The sequence below is a fragment of the Lytechinus pictus genome, chromosome 10 (assembly GCF_037042905.1).
Source record: "Lytechinus pictus isolate F3 Inbred chromosome 10, Lp3.0, whole genome shotgun sequence".
NCBI lineage: Eukaryota > Metazoa > Echinodermata > Echinoidea > Temnopleuroida > Toxopneustidae > Lytechinus > Lytechinus pictus.
The window spans coordinates 24,828,946-24,852,120 of NC_087254.1; the positions used below are offsets into that span (position 1 = coordinate 24,828,946).

The 23,175-nt window shown below is 34.3% G+C and overlaps 1 protein-coding gene across 1 annotated transcript in view; it reads right to left on the reverse strand.

Moving 5' to 3' along the window:
* LOC129269348 (dual specificity mitogen-activated protein kinase kinase 4-like) overlaps positions 1 to 22,913 on the reverse strand; it is a 30,655-nt gene extending 7,742 nt beyond the window's left edge. Inside the window, exons 1-11 of the mRNA XM_054906841.2 lie at positions 22,491 to 22,913; positions 13,828 to 13,942; positions 12,883 to 12,943; positions 8,439 to 8,552; positions 6,959 to 7,078; positions 6,080 to 6,199; positions 5,637 to 5,688; positions 5,136 to 5,263; positions 3,614 to 3,691; positions 2,478 to 2,626; positions 1,159 to 1,204 (exon numbers count right to left, since the gene is read on the reverse strand). Of these exons, the coding sequence (XP_054762816.2) occupies positions 1,159 to 1,204; positions 2,478 to 2,626; positions 3,614 to 3,691; positions 5,136 to 5,263; positions 5,637 to 5,688; positions 6,080 to 6,199; positions 6,959 to 7,078; positions 8,439 to 8,552; positions 12,883 to 12,943; positions 13,828 to 13,942; positions 22,491 to 22,512 (1,005 nt within the window). The 5' untranslated portion in view covers positions 22,513 to 22,913. The remainder of the gene's footprint in view (positions 1 to 1,158; positions 1,205 to 2,477; positions 2,627 to 3,613; positions 3,692 to 5,135; positions 5,264 to 5,636; positions 5,689 to 6,079; positions 6,200 to 6,958; positions 7,079 to 8,438; positions 8,553 to 12,882; positions 12,944 to 13,827; positions 13,943 to 22,490) is intronic.
* Between the last annotated feature and the right edge of the window lie 262 nt (positions 22,914 to 23,175).

A 23,175-nucleotide genomic window follows, 5' to 3' on the forward strand; every position in this document is an offset into this window, starting at 1 on the left:
TTAATATAAATTATTCAATAATTTAGTCTCTGATTTTGTTAATTGTTAAATAAATTATTTAATAATTTAGACTATGATTTTGTTTGAGAAATAAAAAATTGAAATTTTAGCTAACTTTTCGAATTACTCACTTAACTTTTTCAACCTTTTTTTTGTACAGATATAGGTGCTTATTTCCACATTTTCACCACACAGGATGTTTGCAATAGCGAAGATTTGCTGTTGGGGACATTGTTACCAATTACAATGTCAAAAATGTCAAATGTCAAAAAAAATTCGTACGTTGTTAAATTCACGACCGATCGGCAAGCCATGAAAATTAAAAAAAACCCGCAAATATAACAGCTTATACAGTATGCTCAAATTAAAGCATGAGTGATAACCCTTTTATTTTTATTTACATCCGATTCAGTAGATATCCGATCTTTGAAAATAAAAAATTTACTTTTTAACTACCATCTGAATGGAAAGAGACTTCAAGATTCTTTAAAAGTTTTCTTAGGGTTAAAGAAAATACAACCTCCTTATTTCAACAATGAACATATTAGAGTTTCTCATTTAGCATAATGAAAGGGTCATCAGTTGTGCGTTTACTTACTTATAGTTTGAAATATGGCCTTGGGCCCCATAAAAGAGAGCTTAGCAAGTTATTGTAGGAATTACTTTTAAAGATTGATTGCAATGGTAACAATGTGCAATCAATCATACTAATTAAAATCAATCGCTATGTTTTCTTAGCTCAGTCGGTAGAGCGGGGGTTTCGGATTCCTGTGACCCGGGTTTGATTCCCACTTGGTGCGCTAGTGCCCTTTGGTAAGGCATTTATCCTCATTACCAGGTCCCTCGGAGAGGACCTTAAGCCATCGGTTCTCTGTTTGCTAACAAGCATTCATGCTTTCTTAGCAATCAGGTCAAAAAATCACCACCACAATGGGATTCAAGACCCTCAAGTTTACACATGTATGTTATAATCTATGGTAGCATAGCATGCCGATATCACTATTGCACTTTCCTAATAACATTGGCATGCTGATTTTTTTCTCTCTCTTTATTTTCTCACTTCATTTCTATCTACACTTATGTTTTTATTATAGCTAAAACTACAAATTCAATCTATCAAAGTCTTTATTAACCAAAAAATGAATTCCAAATACTCACTAATAAATTCTTGTACTTTGGCCTGTACTTCTCATCCTTTGTAAGACTGTAAAAAACAATAAACAATGGAAACATTGTATTCTCATCATTTTAATTAATATAACATTACATATTACTATCTAAAAAAAAGCAGGAAAATCACCTTTGTAAAATGGGTCCTTTCATTCACAAAAAGATATTTTCTAGGGCTGAAAATATGTTGAAAAAGAAGAAATTCTTGTATAAATATAATCAAATTTATATTGATTTTTCATCTTATATAAGCAAAATATCATGCCCATACATGATTATTATTGTAATGAGGCCAAATATCTGAACTGACACTGCAAATGTACATCATTCTACAATATTACTATCATTATACAATAAGCCATAAAGAAGAACACTATTACCGCACCCCCTGGACTTTTTTAACACAGCTAAAACTCCCTTCAACACTTCTACAAACTACATCTAATACAAAGTTGAACTGGGGGAATCCCCTAAATATTACCTGTACAATACCAGAGTGCAATACCCAGCCACTTTTGTGGGCATGGTATACTGGTAGTTTAGGACAAGTCAGGAAGAAGGGAAAATTAGATTGCAGTGTGTTTGCTATTCAAAAGTGATATTAAACAACGAAGGCAATGCAGTTTTTACTTTTTTACAATTTGTGCTGCCGTTCGATATTAAAATGAATGTCCACATGTACGAATACGCATAAATATATTTTGCCCTTGTTTGTATGTGAAGTCAATAGGGGCTAGAGAATATATCACAGATGCTGTTTTCCAAAACTATATTTTCATGGAATTATTTCAAGTACATGTATTAACGTGTTACCTGTGAGTACAAATAAATCTTGTAGATCATAAAACAATGAAATACATCCAAAATAAAAAAGAAATGAATACAAAACACATGTAGTACAAACTACTAAAATGCATTTCTTTTTATTTTTTTTATATTTTTTATTGGGGGGGCTCCAAAATAGCCCAGTCATTTTTATAGATTAAAGATCCAATCTGAGCACCAAGCAGAAATTTCTCAGTAAGTGTTACGAAGCAATAATTTAATAATAGTTATTGTTTGCTACAATGTGGAATATTTCTGTTATTGTTGCTGTAGATGTTTCTGATATTGATGTTGTTGTTGTTACTGATGATGAATTAACATTCTTCTTCAAATGCATGTCACATCTAAACTTAATTGTGAAAGTACATGGAACTTGAAGGTTGGTTATTCTTTTAATATGACAAACATTCTCTAGTCGGCTATCAGAAACTTTGTACCAAGTGCTACACATTCAAGAAAGTAAACCAAGTGAAATTGCTCACCATTTATTGACAAAGGAAATAAAGTCTTCTGAGTAGCAATGCTTGTCACTGTTTTTCAACCTTGGTGGGTCACCTTTGACGACCTGAGAGAGCTGCTCAAAAACACTGTTCCATTTAGGATAGGGGAACTCCCCTGTTGATACCTCATACTGAATGGGAGTAAACAAGATTACGATTTAATTCAAAAGCAAATGGTTGTCTACACACTGGTGTGAATTAAGGGAAATATCTTTCATGCATTTAAGTCATCCATTGATATAAAATAAATAATTGTCAACCTGAAAATTTGAATAACAATAGAAGAGCCTTCTTTGCTCCTCTATCATTTTGTCTAGGGCCTGAAACACAAAGCTTGGCAATCATTATAGAGCATTTTATTCTACGATTGATTGCATTGACTTCAATGTACAATCAATCGTGAAAATTGAGTGTACGATTAATCGCTAACCTTTGTGTTATAGGACCCGGGTCTCCCCATTTTGGTAGCACTCTTATATTTTCAAACTTGTGAAGTTCAGCAATTTTTAAGGCCCATTGATTTTCTTCCATTATTTTACACTGTCAAATCATTGCACACAACTTAATTTGTTATGGGGCTATCAATAAAAATTTAGGCTTCACAATAGGTCCCTTTCACATACATGCATGTAGCATTTACACCATTTTTAGGGTCACGAATTAAGCATTTCTGAGAGAAAAGTTTTTAATCATTCAAAATGCCTGGCTCTAGTTTTATTGTATTATATCTTTCCACTGATGCAAACTTGTTTGGGCCACCAATATAGTGTTTAAAACCACAAAAAAATATTTCCCTAAAATATTGATATCTAAGGTCTTGTCATTTCAGGAGGGGAGGGGGCTGTTGTGTTTTGTTTTTTTCTACGAAGAGGTAAGCATGAATAAGAGTTCATTTAAGCTTCAGTGCGATTGATGAATATAATATTTAAATCTCAGTGATAAAAATTCAGCAGTATATATCTCCTGTGCAAGATCTCACCAACATGGTCATGTTACATACTGGAAACAATTTGGATTATACATATGATTTTAAGTCATGATTATCTCTACGTGAAACACCCCTTCCCCAGAATGCAGTAGTAAAATTGCTTGTAAATCTATTCTAATATTTCACATACCATTGTGATTCCTAGACTCCATACATCTGATCTGATATCATAACCAGGTCTTGATTGGAAGGGATCTATCCTCTCAGGCTGTAATGAAATGAGGAAAAGATACATATAGAAAATCACTTTACAGCTCCGTTTACATTCTCTCAGAAATTAGTAATACATCAGAGCAATGTCTTTTTCCTATTTGAACTTATCATACAAAGTATAAACCCTACCGTAATTCAGGTTAAGATGCGGTTCAGACCCGGGGGGGGGCACTCAGTATATAATGCATGATGGGTATGTGCCGCGGAGAGGACCCCCATTTTTACACTCAACTTTCCGTTCCAAATCATAGCATTTTTATCTTATTGAGAAAAAGAACAAAGAAATCGGTTCCAAAGCTTCGCAAATTTTTCGTTACGCCGATCCAGCTGCATTGATCCGCTACATTTTTGGTGAAAAGCGTCCCGCAGAGCGCTGTCCGCCCATCCCCTCTGCGCGAGAGCACCCGGCGTCCATGCCGCCGGGCTAGCTGCATGCACGTTCCTTAGGGATGCATATGCACTCACACACAGGCGAACTGTTCCAAGGACCCCAGTTTTCACATTTTGTAGTTCTGAAGCCTGTTCCGAAGACCCTCCTTTTTACAATAAGCCCGTTCCAAAGCCCCCGTTTTTTGTCTCGCTTGCGGCACATACATACCACTTTGGTGGTCAAGTGCACCCCCCCCCCCCCCCGCCGCCGGTTCAGATGTACTCAAGGTGAGTTTCTGATTCACAAGTAAAATACAAACATACCAGACTATAATGTCTAGTGAGGGTTTCATCAAGCTGTTGGAAGTTACAAGAGACTTTACGAATAACTTGTGATCCTTTCCTATGGTATATGATATACGTACACCCTATTTTAATAGGTGTTGATTTACATGTAGTTCCTATGAATGGGTCACCAGTCACTCGTAAAGTCACTTGTAACTCACAAACATTTTTACGAGACACTGGTATGCTAAAGTTATTAGTGAGAATATCCTCCTCTTCTTTTGAGCTTGATTACAGCTTAAATGCTCGAAAGAATTCTCCCATGGAAAATATCTTACACTAAATTTGACCTTGAATCATACGTACATTATCTCATGCCAATCAATATGTTTGCCCCTAAAATTTTCAACAGAGACTTCTTCCACAGCGACGCAGAATGAATCCTAAAACGCGCCTATTACTTTAAAATGCAAGTCAAATCACAATGACGTCTTTGTCGAGGATTGGTGAATCGCAACAGCAGTTTCATCCGTGGCTCTGGACAGACGACATATTTGCAATTTTTCGTCAGCTCTGAAACATTGAACGAAACTGCTGCTCCGATTCACTGATCCTCGACAAAGACTTCATTGTGATTTGACTTGCATTTTTAGAGGAATTGATCGCGTTGTAAGATTCATTCCGCATCACTGTGGGTTAAGTCCCTATTGATACAATGCAACCACCTTTAAATACTAGCAAGGCTATCATGCCTCCATCCAATTCAATCAGCACCATATACTCACAGCCATGTATGGTTTACAGCCAGCATCCATCGTTCTTGCTATTGAGTCTACAAGCTGACCACTGATTCCGAAGTCACACAATTTAATGTTGCCTCCTCTGTCTAAGAGGATATTTGATGGTTTCACATCTATATCAAACAAAACCAAAAGAAGCCTACCGGTAATTAGAAATGAAATGGAAATTAATAGCATTGTTGTCTAGTGCAATAAGCATTGCAATGCAAATAATTAATCAGAAAAGTGATGGCTGGATATTACCATTTGTATTTACCAATCATCACTGAAAGAAACTCTTGAATTCATTTCTCCTGTCTTGAATTTTTTTTCTTCTTTTAATGATATTGATAATCATTTTACTTATCATATCACACTATTATTAGAAGTCTCAAAGTACTAACACTCTGACTTTGGCAGTAAAGATATTACATATTCTCTTCAAAGGAAAGAATACTTTCCCCAGTAGTCAATCTGCTAAAGAAATATTTTAAAAACATTACTTACCTCTGTGAATGATTTTGAGGGTTTCCTTTAGGTAATTTAGAGCTTTTACAGTCTGTGAGAAGAAAATAATCAAAAGGGTCCATAAAGATTAAATACTATGTTATTAAACATTCCATGGAAACCTTGATTTTGAATGGCTGCTGAGTGTTATCATCATAGTTTAAAATATAAATTGAAAATTCTTTAAGAAAGGGGTTCCTATTTTGTAATAGATATACATGTATCTCTGGTCCACGCGTACATGGTATAACAAGTACAAGATTAAATAATTCTGATACTTTTATTATTAATCTATACAAAAAATATTTTACATATCATATACACTGCACACTGATAAGTCATTTAAAATCAAAATTGGATGAAATTTGGTATAACCCATCTGATCTTTACATATCTGATTAATACACATCAGAAATAACTCAATTATGCGCACGCACACTTACCGCATATGCAACCTTTCCCATGATATTTTCTGGTATAAATGTGTTTTGGACTTCATGCACAAACTTGTAGAATTTATCAAGAGAAGAATCCATAAGCTCCATACAAATCCAGCAATCTCCCTTTAAAGACAAAATACATACAGCATATCATCACCATTATAATCATCATCATCATAATCATCAATGCTTTTATTCTCATGACTACTTGAAACCTGCAAGAGAAGAACTGGACATTGTTTTTAATACTGAACTGTGATAGACCTAAAAGAACCTATCAGTGGTCTATGATAATTGTTTAATGAAAAATGCTCTGTGAATGTGTCTAAAAGTTATGAATGAATTTCAAAGATTCATATTTTAATAAGTAGGATGAGTTCCTTTTCAAAGACAATTTTGTAGTTATTTTTTAGCCCAGTTGTCACATTCTTTAATACTCATTACAGAGGACCTACCCTGATGACTTTGGCTGTTACATGTAGTTTAGCGGTCAGTTATTGAACACACAATGTCATTTCAGAATTATACTTGACAAGGAAACATTGATAAGGAAACATGACATTAGCTCCTGGGACAATTGCTCCTATGCAAATTTCTCTGAAAATATAATGTGAGGATTAGAGTTGAGATATGGTATTTGGTTCAGAATGATGAGGATTATGATTGGGGTTAGGGTTAGGTTTGAAGTTCAGGTTTAAGTTGGCATAACATGTGGATTTTCGGTAGTAGGATTGTCGAAGGAGTAAATGTCATGGAACCATTGATTGGTCGAAAATGTTCACAAAAATACATGTACAGTACGTCTATGTGCAGATAAAGAGTGTAGAATATTTGCTTCATTTATTAAAAAGACACCAATCTTTTTACGGAAAGGTTGCATACCTCCTTGAAGAGAGCACCAAAGAATTTAATGATGTAGACACAATTAGCACTTCTCTTTACAACATCCAGATCCATGAGGAGCTGCTTCTGGTCCTTCTCATCTACTGTTGAACGTATTCTCTGCCATATGAGAACGGAAACACAGTTTGTAAGAATAGGCATGAATAGACAAAAAGGGGGAGCATGTCGTGAATGTAGTCTGACATATTTGACAAACAAGATTGTGAGAACAGGACTCGAGAAAACATGAGAGCCTTCAGGATTTTACAAATCCAATAATTTCTTTAATATTGAAAATTTCACATCACCCATGTGTCAAGTAATGCCATGGTTTCAGTAGCATAGAAAGGCAGCTCTAACTTAAAAAAGAAATATCACCCTGACTAGATAAGTTGTTTTTATTGCGAGCAAAAAAATATTGACGGAAATTGATGAAAGTATAAGAGAGTTAATAATTTGAAAGTTTTTAATTTGTGACATCAAATGCAAGCAGCTCCCCAAAATATATCATGTAATATAAATTACTTTTTTTTAATGCATCATGATGAATACAAATTACTTAATGTGTCTGATGATGTATCTCCTCCACAAATACAATCACAATCACATTAAAAAAAAAAAAAAACTTACATTTTATTACAAACTTTGACCAAACCTCCACCAATACTGCTCTCTGTTTCTGATTTTATCAAAGCCAATTCATCTTCAGGGATAACTTTCCCTTTACACTGAAACAAGCTATTCAGAATATGAGGCCCTGGGATACCGGTAAAAGTAATCGTCAAAGTTGATACTTCATTAATAATGAGAAATGCAATCAGATTTAACCATTTTATTACAAAAATATGCAAGGTTACCAGCAAAAACTTTTTGCAGGCAATCAGTGTATTTCTCCAAAGTTGATCTCATATTAAATAGACAAACAAAAAATTATCACATGCCTCAAGTTATCTTGTCTTTTAAGGTATCCACAACAAAATTGATCCTACATGTAATCACAATTATATGTGTAACTTAAAGAACAGTATGTTTGCTCTCATATGTCAAGAGAACCACAAATAATGTGTATCAAATGGTTTCAGTTTCATTATTGGTCTTTGAAATTCAGTGTGCATGCACATTTGAGGTTAAGCAACTACAGAGTACACTCTACACACTGAAGGTTCAAAAAGGGAGTTTCTACGTGTGAAAACCCAAGTCTGCTTCAAATAAAACTCTTTAAATTAAATTAAAATATATTTAGAGAGTTTCCCATCATATTAAAGTCCATATTAATACGTAATATTTACTTGATGAATTTTAAAAACAAAAAAATTCATGACTCTCGGACTGCCTCTCAGAAATAATCACACAAAAAAGAGGATACATGTACAATGTACATTGTAGTTTGCAAAAGGTGAAAATTGATATAAAAACATGTTGGTGACACACCCCCTAACCCCAATCAACTTCTTTTAATATCACTATAACCATTCCTTACCTTGACAGCCATAATACTTTGACTCTGTTTATGCCACATCTTGTTCACTGAACCAAAAGCACCCCTTCCGATCTCTCCCATGTCATCCAAGTCTTCTGATGTGAACTCATACGTCTGTAGAATAAGAGAAACAGTGAAAGAATAAAAGCCCTCTTCACATGCGAAAAATGATCTGCCAAAATAAACCTGCTTGTAATGTAAATTTATTTCAAATCAAAATATTCATTTTTATTTTATGAATCAGAATATATATAAAAAAAACTTTCAGTGGCCTGCTCAAAGTATAGTATTTCAGCTGATACACTGTGGATGCCTTCACACCCATCTGATAAAAAATACCTGTAAAGTACAAGAACTTTCTTCAGGCTTTATCTAAATTGCATGTTCACAACCACAAGAATATTAGTTCCTGGAACTTCCTGCATATGAGCAAGTTAAAAAAGACTCACATTTTATGTACATCCCACATGTGCATGAACATGTATCTTGCCTCACAAGGTTCTGATTGTTTTCACATTGCAATATCTCTGCGATTTTCAGAGAGCCCCTGAAAAAGTTTTTTTTTCTTAACTACCTATACATGTATAGTAATTTGCTGTTCTTTGGGGGATATTGAGAGATTCATTTCACACTGGCAACATTTTATTTTTTGTGACTGGTTAGATTTGACAGCACCTATGGTAATATGTTTTACTTAAAAAAATTTCCAACATGATTACGGCAAATTTAGTTCAGGAATGGCTACAAAATATCAAAAACAATATGAGATTTGTTGTTGGCACTGTTTGAACAATGTCGTTCATGTACTGTACGAACCAATGTCAATGTACAGCTATTCAGGGAGCTGGCACGTAGGCCTACATGTACACGTTCGGGGGGGGGGGGGGAGATTTGGATTTAGAAAGGGTAGGGGGTGTGGCCCAAAAATCTGAAACTATACCCTTCAAAGAACAAAAGTTGCTTATGAAATACATTGTTTGCATGGAGCTGTTCTGAAAGGCTGAAAATATCAGACTTTTACAAACATCCATGTCAATTTTTATATCACTACCAAACCCTGTCTCTATCCTCCATCTAATATACGGCAGGCTTCATGTACATGTACATGTACCGTAGATATAAGGCACGAGGGTAAATTCATGACATCCCACTTTTCAAGGAGGGATGACACAACAGTTCACCCCACCCCCTTTACTACTTGAATTTTATGCCAGTGATATACTGTACATGTATCAAAAGTGCTATTAGTTTTGATAAAGTACAAGTGTCATGTAGCACTGGTAATTTACACACACTGCACATTACACTGTAAAAGGTACAAAATGTCACTGTTGTAATTTTGAAAGAGGAAGTAGTTGACTCGCTGAATTTCCCATTATTCCTGATTCTGACTACAGCTGTTGTGTACATGTACAGTACATGTATGTTTTTCAACATTTATTCATCAAATATATGAAATTTCCAGTTAAGTAAAATATATCATCAATTTACATTACATGTAGTCCTTACAATTTAGTTTCATTTTATATAAGAGAATAATACCTTCCCTCCCAATTAATTTACACTATCCTCAAAATGAACATTACCAATCTTGACAAAAATTTTAAAAAATATTGGCTTCACTATTAAAAGTTATCAAAAAGTCATGTTTGTGACCCAAACAAAAAGTCCAGTCAACTACATGTAAATAGAGAAAAATCAAACAAGCATACATGTACATGTAGCAATGGAAGTTAAAAGAAAATTGAAAGTCAAATGAAAGTTATGACATGTTTTATTAAATCGAACAGTGGTATCCACTATTATGTAACACAAATCCAATAATACCACAGTCATCGCTTGTATAGGTGTTTACATGTATTTATATACATGTATGCATCATTATACCAATTTTGTTCCAATTGTGTAAAACTTGGTTTGATATTCCTCATTGGGCTTCTTTATCACCTTAAGATATAAAAATGTAAATATTTTCATTCTACTTGTATGATAGTACTGAATAAATAGTGTGTTATTCATCTGCTTCCATATTGCATACAGCCCAGGGTGAGCATGTCACTGTTTTGGAGAAAACATTAAAATGTTCTACAAATAAAACTTTCCTTTTTAACATTCAATTTTGATGAAATTTTCAGTTTTAATTGCTTATTTTTGTTTTTTAATACATGTTATTTTCTGTAAAACCTGTTGATGGGGTGGACTTGGCTTTACAATTTACTGCTGATTTCTTCCAAGTTCAATAATTCAATACTGTATTTTGCCAACCTTGAGAATGTTAAACTTTGCCATTATGGTATGGTATATACTGTGCCAGTATAACAGGGCTTCGCAGCCAATCAAAATCAAGGTTTACATGGTACACTTTGTATAATGACAGAATTACTGCGTATCTCTTCATGAAAGGTCACCAAGAGCTACATGTATCAGTTCCAACATTTAAATACAAGCAGGATAGATCCATTATCTCAATGGAAGAGATGTTGTCTTCAAAATCACCCCCTTATCCCTATGAATCATCCCTTTAAAACGGTATACCCCAACAAATACCCAAAATGCAACAGCCATCCAACACATTAAACCTGATAGAAAATTGCCATTCGCCCCTCGGCAAAATGAGCTCCCTGTAATATTTATCAACCTCCACCCACAATTAGTTAGAGCAGAATGCATGGGCATCAGTGCATGGCTGGATGCAAGTGAGCACACACATTTCTATACACGCATATACATGGACACACGCTGGCTGGCAATAGAATACTCTTTTTTTTTTTCTGCTTGGCGCGTGATCGACGCAAGAAGCATTCAGTAATCAGCAATGCAATGACCAAAGGAATTGGGCGAGATGAATGTGCACTGTGCACATGGGGGGGGGGGGGTAGGATGACCTCAGGATGTGCCCGAGGTGACCCTGTCCCAAATACTAGATAGATAGATGGCCGATGGGCCCCAAAGCAATGAATGAATAAGTAGATGGTTAATGCATTGATCATCCAGATGTTTGGTCACACTGCTTCGGTATGAATGATTCATCATGTCCCTCTACTATACATTTGAAATGCATTTACACTGGGGATTGGAGGATTGGGGAGAAGGGGGGGGGTGGGTAGAGGCGGAGGAAACAAGAGAAAATTAAGAAAGAAGAAAAATGGGAACACCGACAACAACAAGGAAAATGATTAATAATATTTGAGAAATAAAATTAATGTACATGTACTGTCCATGACGGTAGGAATAATTGCAGGGCTACTGTATTTGTATCTCTGCGTACTCTAACACTGAAATGAAGTGGAAACTAAAGAAGCAGAAAAAATATTTAAAAAAAAAAGTTTTCAGTGATTTCTCCATGGAAACAAGATATCTTGCGACATATTTACTATGTTTTACCACCACAATTGGTTGGTTCAGTACATGTCTTCTTGGATAAATTGATTTACCAATTACCATTCCACTCCACACCATATGCAATGAATATTCAATTGGAAATTTGGATTTGATACCTAAACTGGGATAATAGATATGCCATCTTGAATATTCTCTATGGAAAATGTCATCTCTGAGAACCTATGAATAAAACTCCTACAGATGAGTAATGCTGTTCATAATTTGTTGATAGGCTTCTAATCAATCATTTTTATTTTAACTTCACATATATATCCCATAAACTACTCAATAAGTAACTGTAAAGTGTACATTATATTTGCTTATCATTTTAAATTACAGGGCCTTATGACGATTCATCAAGAGATCTGTGAAATTTGAATTAAACCTATTTTAAGTTTTGATGAATCTCCTAAAAATTGAATGTCACTATTCCCATCCATTACTAGATGAGTATATATTTAAAACAGGCTAAGAACGTATGATAAAAGGGTACAAAATAATGATGAATAAGTTGATAGATTTGGGGATTTTGAATGAAAAATTATTTTGATTCGTGTCATCTAAATTTGCAAGCCTGAACCTACATGAATCGAACACTGCATGCCACTTCCCACAAACTGGCTTCCTAACTTACTTGTACATGCATAAGAATCACTGTTGAATTACTGAGTACTTTGAATTTAATTTGAATAGATTCAGGTGCTTCCTCATGATCCATAGAAGCTTGTGATTAAGGTCAAGAGGGGAATTAAAAGGGAAGAAAAGGGAAAGATGAAGAGATGGTAGATACAGGGAAGGTGAAAGAGAGCAGGAAAAAGGGGAACTGAGGGTGAAAATTATGACAAGTTATCCTGCATGCAACTTTCATATTTGAGCTGATTAAATGGAAGTAAAGAAGGAAAAACATGCAATTGAGAGCAGAGAATTAAAAAAAATCAACTTCGGAACCTGTGAAAAATTGGTAGATGGAGAGTTTAACGAATCTGCTGCTTACAGATCTTATGTCAAATATTGTACAGTATTGGCATGACACAAACTCTGCTTTGTAATAATCACAACTTACCTCATCAGGGGATATGCTTAACTTTCCAATTGATTCCATGCTTCTTGATCTCATTGAATTTCTGTAAAATGGGAACATTGTACATGTAAAACAATGATGCATTGTCTATTATAATCATGTCTTTTATTAATTAAAAATCAAATACTGTCATATGTGGAGATGTCATCCACTCTCTTTTTTAATGAATAATAATAATACAGCAAACATAACTACTGTACTTCAGGAGAGCGGCAGGGACATAAAGGAAAGTAAATCTCTAGATGAATACATTCACAATCACATGCACATTCAATCAAGTAAAAATGCAATTGGAAAAATAACTATATAATGAAATACAATAATAAAAGTAAACTGTTCCCCTTCTTTTCACTTTGGTTCTGCAAATCATTTGTGGAGCGTTTCATGAAAGGACTTGTCAAATATCTGAAAGTATGTTTATCCAACAGTTTGTACCACAGCAAGTCAAAATCAAGGAAAGTAGTCAGCTCTGACAAATTGGCAGATGAAAAATGTTGATGAAATCCTTTGCAGGGACCCGTGAAACAAAGCTCAATATTATTGTTATTATTATTATTAATAATATCATCATACAACATTTATTGTTACGATTGATTGCATTGACTACATACAATTAATTGTAAAATATCAAATGTACGATATATTGCTAACCTCTGTGTTAAATGAGACCACTTCCCAACTTGGCTCACATGCATACATACATGTAGGCTACAGTAAAAGAAATTACATTTCACTTTCATTGCTAAAATTTAAATTCCAAATAATAATAATAATACTAATACATGTACTAATACTACTTCTACTACTACTACTAATAATAACTATTATATTAATACCTATTTAACAATAATAATGATAATAATAATAACAATAATAATAATAATAATAACAATAATAATATTTATAATAATAATAATAATAACTTACAACTGTTCCCTCTCCTGACTGGGTCCATTGTTAAAATCTGTTTGGTTCTCTACAAGGTTTGGTGTACTTGTATGTATCTTCAACTTCAGAGAAAGACCACGCCTTCCTGGTTCAGCTGGAAAAACAAATGATCATAATTTTTTTTTAGCCAAATAAATAACAAGCATACAGTGTACACACTACACAGCATTATGAATTGAATACAAAAAGGGGAAGGAATGATTCCATGAGTCATGACATTTGCTATCTTGACTATTACATGTACATGTAGTTTCAGCTTTATTATCTAATAAAAATGTACATGTAAATTATGTAAAATACTTTCTGGGGCCGTCTTACAAAGAGTTGCGATTGATCTGATCAATCGCAACAATGGAAACCAAGTAAAGTTAACATATAAAATGCATGCTTGTTAACAAAATTTCTAGATAAATGAACGTATATCCATAAATTCATTGATTTCTTGACAATTTGGTGTGTTCTCCTTTGTTTTATACAAAGGATATTTTGCAAATTTCCTGATGGATTTCCATAGAGTTACGATTGATGGGATCAATCGTACATTGTAACTCTTTGTAAGACGGGGCCCGGATCTTTTCTTAAAGGAGAATGAAACCTTTGGAACAAGATAGCTTGTGTGAAAACAGAAAAATCAAAGAAACAGACCAACGAAAGTTTGAGAAAAATCGGACAAATAATGAAAAAGTTATGAGCATTTGAATACTGTGACACTAATGCTATGGAGATCCTCATATTGGCAATGCGACAAAGATGTGTGATGTCACTTGTGAACAACTCTCCCCATTACTTAAGTTTATATTTCACTTAAACTGCCTCTTTTATCACATCTATCAGTAAATCATGTGTTCTTTCTATAGGAGGGCATGTGATACAGATTTTTAAAGAATAGTAGAATACATCATGGATAAATACATGTAGTTTGTATCACCATAAGAAAAAGCAAAAAGACACATTTTGGGGGTATTTTATAGTCCCTCAAAGGGAAAGTTGTTCACATGTGACATCACACATCCTTGTCGCATTGCCAATGGGAGGATCTCCATAGCATTAATGATTGCAATATTTAAATGCTCATAACTTTCTCATTATTTGTCCGATTTTTCTCAAACTTTCTTTGTTCTTATTCTTTGATTTTTCTGTTTCGACACAAGCCTTATTGTTCCAAAGATTTCATTCCCCTTTAACAATTTTCTGAGGGTTTAGGATTTGTATTTTTTTTTTTGTGTGTGTGTGTACACTTATAGGAAGGGCATATTAAAAAGCAGTGTGTCAATTTTTTATGGAATTTCTATGATTGCATGTAGACCTGCTATACAATGTGCAAGTTAAGTCCTGTACAATTATCTACTTGGGAATCTGGCAGTACCTTTTGTACAGTAGGTATTTTTATACAAATCATAATGTATTGTGTCTTCAAAATAAAGGAAATAGTTCATGGTTTACAGAACACATTCAAGGCAATACATTGCATTTTCATACATGTACTCATTTTGAGAAATGAGAATCTTGTCTATTTAGAATAATGATTGAGAGTTGATATGCAATTATTTTTATATTAAAGCCCAAAACATACAGGACTCATTACCTTTTCTTCCACAAAACAGACTGGTAGTGTACATGGCCCTACATGTACATACCTCTTGGCCTACATCTAAATGAACATGTGCAGTAAAAGCAGCATAAATATGACAGCATCAACAAACAGTATCATTTATTTACAGTCACTGGTTTATACAACTGCCCTCATAATACACCTCGATAGTCCTGTGTACATGGCCATGACATTGGTGGCCTAATTAAAATCAATCTTTACACAAATTTGAATACGGTAGGTAGGCCTACTATGCAAGGGCTGTGTATATGTACATGTATTTGACCTAACAGTAAATGTACATTGTACATGTGGCAATGTGAAAGAGAGTAGATACTGTGTATCTGCCCATGTCCTTGCGATGATTAGGGGTGTGTACATGTAAATGTCAGAATGCAAAAAATAGAGGAAAATTTGATGTTAATGTATACATGTTACATACATACATCATACATGTACATGTACCAGTATGTACATGTAATTCATGTGACTTTCTCATTGAGTTGGGAATCCCCCCTTTTCCCCAGTAATTAAATATTGTAAAAACAATTTTTATTAAAAAAAATTGGCCGGATAATAGAGAGTTTGAGGCCGGAAAAGAGATATGAGAGGTCGGACTGTACATGTAGGGCCTATTGTGAAACAAATCGAATCCATACTGTACTTTGTATTAGCCTACATAAATGTATGTCAAGAAGGTACTACCAGCAACATAATTACAACCTTGCCTAATCAATGTTGGATAACACACACAGATGCTGACTTTACAATTCATTTCCAAAGTCCTTACTAAACTCCCTGACTGACATCCGTGATTCATGAAAACCATTGACCCCAATTTGTGACTCACTTTCCTGCATTTTGCTGAGAGAAGGTCGCACTGCTCAAATTTCAATCTGTTGTTCAGATTCAATCTACAGTCACACACTTGTAACGTTCAGTGCAGTCTTAATTTAATACGGACCATTTAATAACTCTTTTAAAAAGTCTATTTGTACATGTACACGCATGTAAATTGCTGAAATTGTGGACCCGTTGTGCACAGTTCACTGTACAATGAAAATGGCAGATTTGACAAATATAATGACTGAAATTGTAGGCCTATACAGAAAATTTAAATCATTAAACTAGGCAGTACATGTACAGTACATACATTGTGTACTAAAAAGTACAATGACCTGTACATGTAGTCTGGAGAGTAGGCTTTAATAGAGTTGCAAAGTTTTGGTTAAATGTACAATGAAGACCTGTCCTACATGTACTGTACACTGTATTTAAAAAATGCCATGGTCTATTTTTCTTTCAAGTACATTGTACGATGACCTGTAATATACATGCAGACAGTACATGTCTGTATGCGTACATGAATAGCTTTCATCATGGAGCTATTCATGTAGATGTACAATGTACATGATGTATAACATGTAGGCCTTCACTATTTTTTTTTTTTTTTTTTTGGGGGGGGGGGTAAAGTACAATGACCTGTTTTATGTTGCATAGAAGTAAATACTACATGAAGGCCTCCATCTACTAGTAATAGGCCTACATGTACATGCATACATATATAGGGTTTCAAGGTTTTGGCAATTTCTTCTACAGTATGTATGCAGTGTATGTACATGTATAATATGTTTGCTTCATTCTTCTCTTGAATGTTTCGAATATCGGCTACTTGTACCAAGGTTTAGGGATACATTTTTCTTGGTTTGACCGAGGAAAAAGAGAAAATATACAAGTTGGGGGACCTACATGTACATGTCCATGGAATAATGGAGGTAGAAGCAACTTTTATGTAGGCCTACATGTACATTTTATGATAAGAAAACAAATTCATGAGTTGAAGGAATGAATCTTGAAATTGAATCTAAAAAAAGGTTAGGTCTACACTAAAGGATAAAAAATAGAGTTAATATGTGTACATACTATATTACACAGTACGTAAATGTACCACTAGGTAACAATTATTTTGGATTCAAAATTTAAAATGAAACATACATGTAGCTTCAAGATTTTACTTTAAAAAATAAAGAGTTATGGATAACTACCATACATGTAGGCAAATGATTGAGTAAAATATATCAATAATTGATGCACAATAAAATTCAGCAAAACTGTGTTTTTTTAAATAATAATTTAAAACAACGAGTTTGATGGGTGGGGTAATAAAATAACTTTTTTTTTTCATTTCAAATATCTTCTTTCCTTTTAAATGTCAATTGGTTGACTCCCATGAGCCTACATGGAACATGTACTGCTTTTGAAATCAAAGTTTCTAGGAAGTATAGTACTCCATAATTAATTCAAATTGATGAAGCCTTGGTATGTGTGCAAACTGTACATGTACCATTGCACCAGCAATTGTATCACAATCCAGTAGAGTTGCTATCCCTTGGTATGTGAAGGGTTAATCTAACTACAGTGTATATACACATCACACACTGGAGATTCTACAGGTGAGCGAACTACATGTAGGATATACCATGGGAGTGGATACAGGTGTACACAATACATCCTAGAGCATAGTCATCATACCCAGGGCAAATCTAAGAATTCATGAGTCATCTGAACTGTGAGACTGAGGTCAAGTGATTTTATAGAACTTTTACTCAAAAAAAGATGCTGGGTATTTCAAGAGTGCACTGGGCTCTTTCAATCAATAAAGGATTTTTTTTTCAAAATGATTAATAACAATCTCTTGATAGAATTACAATAGGGAAGAAATATTCAAAACTCAAATATGATAAACAGTAATACTGTTTTATGTTCCATATATGTACAAATATGTAAAAATAAACCAAAACAAAACAAAACAATAGGCCAACATGTAATGGGCAAGTCCATGAAAACATGCATGTTATATACACAGTATGTAGGACAATCAGAGACTTTTTTACCCTTCATAAAATCTATAAGGCACTAATGAGTACATTTTTGTTCTCATCCACATTTGTCACATGTGCATGTACATGTTTGTACATGTAGATACCCAGAGAAGAATTTGATGACCTGTGAACTTTGATGTCATATCCATGTACGTACTGTGTTACAATAACCACAATAATTCAAGTAAACATCTCTCTGAATGTACATGTACTTTTTATATTGCAGTTTGATGTGAGGAAAGGTTCATTTACTCTAGCATACTTTTTTTTCTAGCTGTAACGTTTAATGTCATACACTGTACATACTGTAAGAGTTGTAGTTTGTATTTTTTGTACCTGGTAAGCCTTGAATGAAGTTTGAGAGGACAAGTTTTGTAAGGGACAGTAACATACAGGTGTATGGGACATTTTGTCTCCCAAAGAGAACACACATTTGTTCTATGATTTGAAAACTTAAAATAACTTAAAAATGAACCAACATCTAGAACTTTGTTTTTTAATGTTCTATTATTGCATTCTTGAAAACAAAGATATCGGCCATATTTGAATAGTTATTTGCAAAGAAATAGTACCTGACAGTAGTTGCTGAAACCCACTTTTCCAAATAATAACATTTATTTTGATCCAATGAATTAATGAGATACGAATATTCATAAACATGGTTACGGAGTGACGCAAAATGGACATGCATATTTGAGGAGAAAACATATTGCTAAAACTCTGTGAATTTTGAATTGCTATCATAATTTTGATTTATTGATTAGATTCTATGTTGTTCTACAATGTAGCTTTAATATGCTGCATTACATTAAAAAATTGGTGTATTATTTCATTAATTACGACTTAAAACGTAAACCCATACCCAGTTACGAAGTGACGGTTACGGAGTGACATCAAAAATATCCACTCACGGGAAGCGTAAAATGAATTTATATTTTAAAATTTTTGTTTGATATGATGTAAAATGATGACCTTCAGATTATCCAAAAGAAAATTTAACAAAACAAGCAATGGTTTTCTGTTAAATTAAAATTAAGTAAAAACAATATATGTAGTCCCATGTATGGAATTTCTTGTACGGTTTGGATTCTCCTATAAGGAGATGCGTAAGAAAAACAAATTGTTGCTAATTATGTTCCCCTTTTGTATTCAAGAAATTCCATATTAGTTTTGATAGAAAAATTTGATCCAGATTTGAAATAGAGCCAATATAAATTTGTGGAAAATGTCCACTTTTGCTTGGAATTACCCATCTGTAAAGACTTCAGAATAAATTAAAATTGCAAGCCTACATGTACCTACATGTACATACTGTATCTTCCTCTGATCCTCTCTGTAATTCTCATAATCCCACAATTTTTTTTTAAGTATACGAATGCACTCATAAACTGTAAAAAAAAACAAAAAAAAACCCCAGAGATCACATGCTCCATTGTATCATGTACATGTACACATGTACCACACCCGACACCAGTAGCATAGATCTACATACACATCTGTACAAGTAGATCACAATTTTTCAATTTTCTTTTCAAAATAGAAACATACAATGTATATGTACATTGTATAGTAGGAAATCTGAGATACAGATCTATAAAAAACTAATTTGTATTTCAATAATTGCCATACTTTGAAGTTTGACATTTTCTCCCGATTTGCTAGTGCATACCACTGCCCATGCACTATTCTGCTAAATAACTAAAGAAATTTTTAGTCTAAAATGGGACAAAAGTTCTTGTAAAATGTAGTCTTTTAATAATAAAAATGCAAAGCCTATAAACAATTAAAGGGAAATGAAACCTCTTGAACAAGTGAAGTGGGCTTGTGTGGAAACAGAAAAATAAAAGAAGAAGAACAAAGAAAGTTTGAGAAATATTGGACAAATAATGAGAAAGTTACGAGCATTTGGATATTGCAATTACTAATCCTATGGAGATCCTCCAGTTGGCAATGCGACAAAGATGTGTGATGTCACTTGTGAACAACTTTCCCTTTGATGGAATATAAAATACCCCCCAAATGTCTCTTTTTGGTCTTTCTTATGGTGATACAAACTCTTTATCCATAATGTATTCTTTGAAAATCTGTATTACATGCCCTCCTCTAGACAGATCTATTGATAGATGTGATAAAAGAGGCAGTTTAAGTGAAATATATACTAAAGTAATGGGAAAGTTGTTCACAAGTGACATCATACATCTTTATCGAATTGCCAATTAGAGGATCTCCATAGCATTAGTGATCGCAATATTCAAATTCTCATAACTTTTTCATTATTTGTCCGATTTTTCTCAAACTTTTGTTGATCTGTTTATTTGATTTTTCTGTTTTCACACAAGCTTTCTTGTTCCAAAGGTTTCATTTTCCTTTAATTTATAATCAGTTCCGTAACGCGCTCTGCTGAAATGTCACAATTTGTGCCCCAAAGACTGGAATGAGTTCAATATCGCACCCCCTACCAAAAACATCAAAAGATTGTTGAGACTTCCAGTTTGTTCACTTCAGATTTCTCTATTGATTTTTTTAGTGTTTCTTACATCTTACAAAATGTAGTTGGGACTCGAACTCACCTCGTTGTAACTGCAGTCAAGCTCTTTTCCCACTATGCCAGCGAGAAGCGCTGATACAAGAAGAGGTTTTCTAGCGATTACAGTTCGACTTGTCTAGGCAGACACATACTGACTTTTATTAAATAAACCAATCTACCCAATATGGACAATTAAGTACACGCCATATTTTGATATCTATTTTCACTCCCCCATCATACTGTATTAGGGCTAGATATATTATATTGAATCTTCTCCATATTTTTATTTTCAATTTTAGTGGGGGGGGGGGTGCATATGGAACTCTTCCCGAAAGACTAAAGTACATGTACATTTAATATGCAAATTACTTTTTGATTTTTTAAATGTATCAACAACTTGATATCAAAGTGGAGTACATCTAGGCATCTAATACTCTTAATGGGAGATCTGAGCAACTCACCCCCTCCCCCCCAAAAAAAATGAATAAAATGAGAATGAGTTTTACTAAAAAACATAATAAATTTTTCAGATTAATAATTGTCAATAATTCAAGGCAAGGCCACTTTTCAAATATGGACATTTTATATTAGGTTCTACTTTTAGGTCTACTTCTACCTTTTTTCTGTGGGAAAAAATGAAAAGGACACAATGCCAGTGAAGGGCATGGAGTCCAATCAATGGGCATCCAATAAATGCCAGCTGAGTTCTGGGCCCCGTCTTACAAAGAGTTACGATTGATCCAATCAATCTTAACTCTATGGAAATCCGTCAGTGTCATAATTTTTTCTATAGGAAATTTGCACAATGTCCGTTGTAAACAAAGAGAAGCACAGTGAATTTTCAAGAAAACAATGAATGCATGAATATACATAGAAAATATTTTGAACAAACATGAATAACATATGTTGATGTTGCATGTTGCTTGCCGTCCATAATTGCGATTAATCGGATCAATCGTAACTCTTTGTGAGACGGGGCCCTGGAATGACCTAGATCTAGACCGATCCTATGATGACCCACTCATTCATTGAACAAGGAATATGGGAATGGGATGACCTAGATCTTAGTTCTAACGTAAATAGTCCGATCCTGGCCTGGCTAGAATCTAGCCTAGGCCTATTTGGATTTACATGTAACTCTCTCTCGTTTCAGTTCCTCCGCTGTTCGGAGATCGGCACTGAACTGTAGTGTTAGTGTTACAGCACATGCAGCAAGCCCTGCAACTTTCACTTTCAACTTCAGTTAAGACTAAGTTCAATTCAACTTAAGAGTAGACAACACCACTCATTCAATGAACAAGGTTATGATATAAGTTATAACACCAACACTGCGCACTGTAGATCAAACACTTCTCTATTTTTATTTATTGATCAAGAAGTCAAGTTTTGAATTCTGCTGACAAGTGAAATTGAAAATGACAGTTGACACTGTCTACTAGTCTAGGGCTAGGCCTCCTATTTTTATAAAGACTAAACTAAGTTTAAAAATTAAGTTTAACTTAAGTTAATAATCAAGAAATAAGTTTATAACTGATTCAAAATAAATTGCCTCCTGTGTTTATGAACTAAAACTTGACAGTCCATTTCCAGTAAGACAGTCAGTAGCACTAAAAAGGGATATTCGTCAGAATGAGTCACTCACCATCTCTATTTGCCAGCGCCATAATTTTATCGGTTGTCAACCTGCTGTCACTTGGTGCGAAAGAATTTCTGGCTCTGCAGCTACGACTACGTTCCGGTTCCCCGATTACTCATCGGCTGCGAGATGACACACACACGGACAGGCACCCGCTCCACAATCGCCGAATGCCCGCAGAACTTAGATCCAGATAGCCCGGCTGGTGCTGTGCTGGATTGATCGTACAGAAACAAAATTCTCTCTGAGTTTTAGAGATGAATATATAGTATCTTCCAATTGTAAGGTTATATTCCAATTATCCTGTCGCAAAATATGGTATTCATATCGGTAAAACGCAGCAGAAATTATAAATGAAAATCTCAGATGAAGTCTTCGGCAAGCAAAGTCGTCATCATCATCTCCGAACTGCTTACAGCAGCAGGAGAGGGCGCTCGACGAAAATCATCGTGGAGACATTCATTCGGGGCTCTCCTCTGACATTTCTATTTCTCCATTTTGGTGAAATAATTATGTATCTCCTCTGATATTTCAATATTATGATCCCCATACCTGCACATCTCACTGCTCACCTTCCATCAAGTTATGATTTCTTTTTCCCTTTTTTGCTCCCCTTCCCCAGCTGTCCTTGAATGGTTTATTTCCAATTCTTCTAATGCCGATTCATCCAATTGCCAACTCGTCTATCATT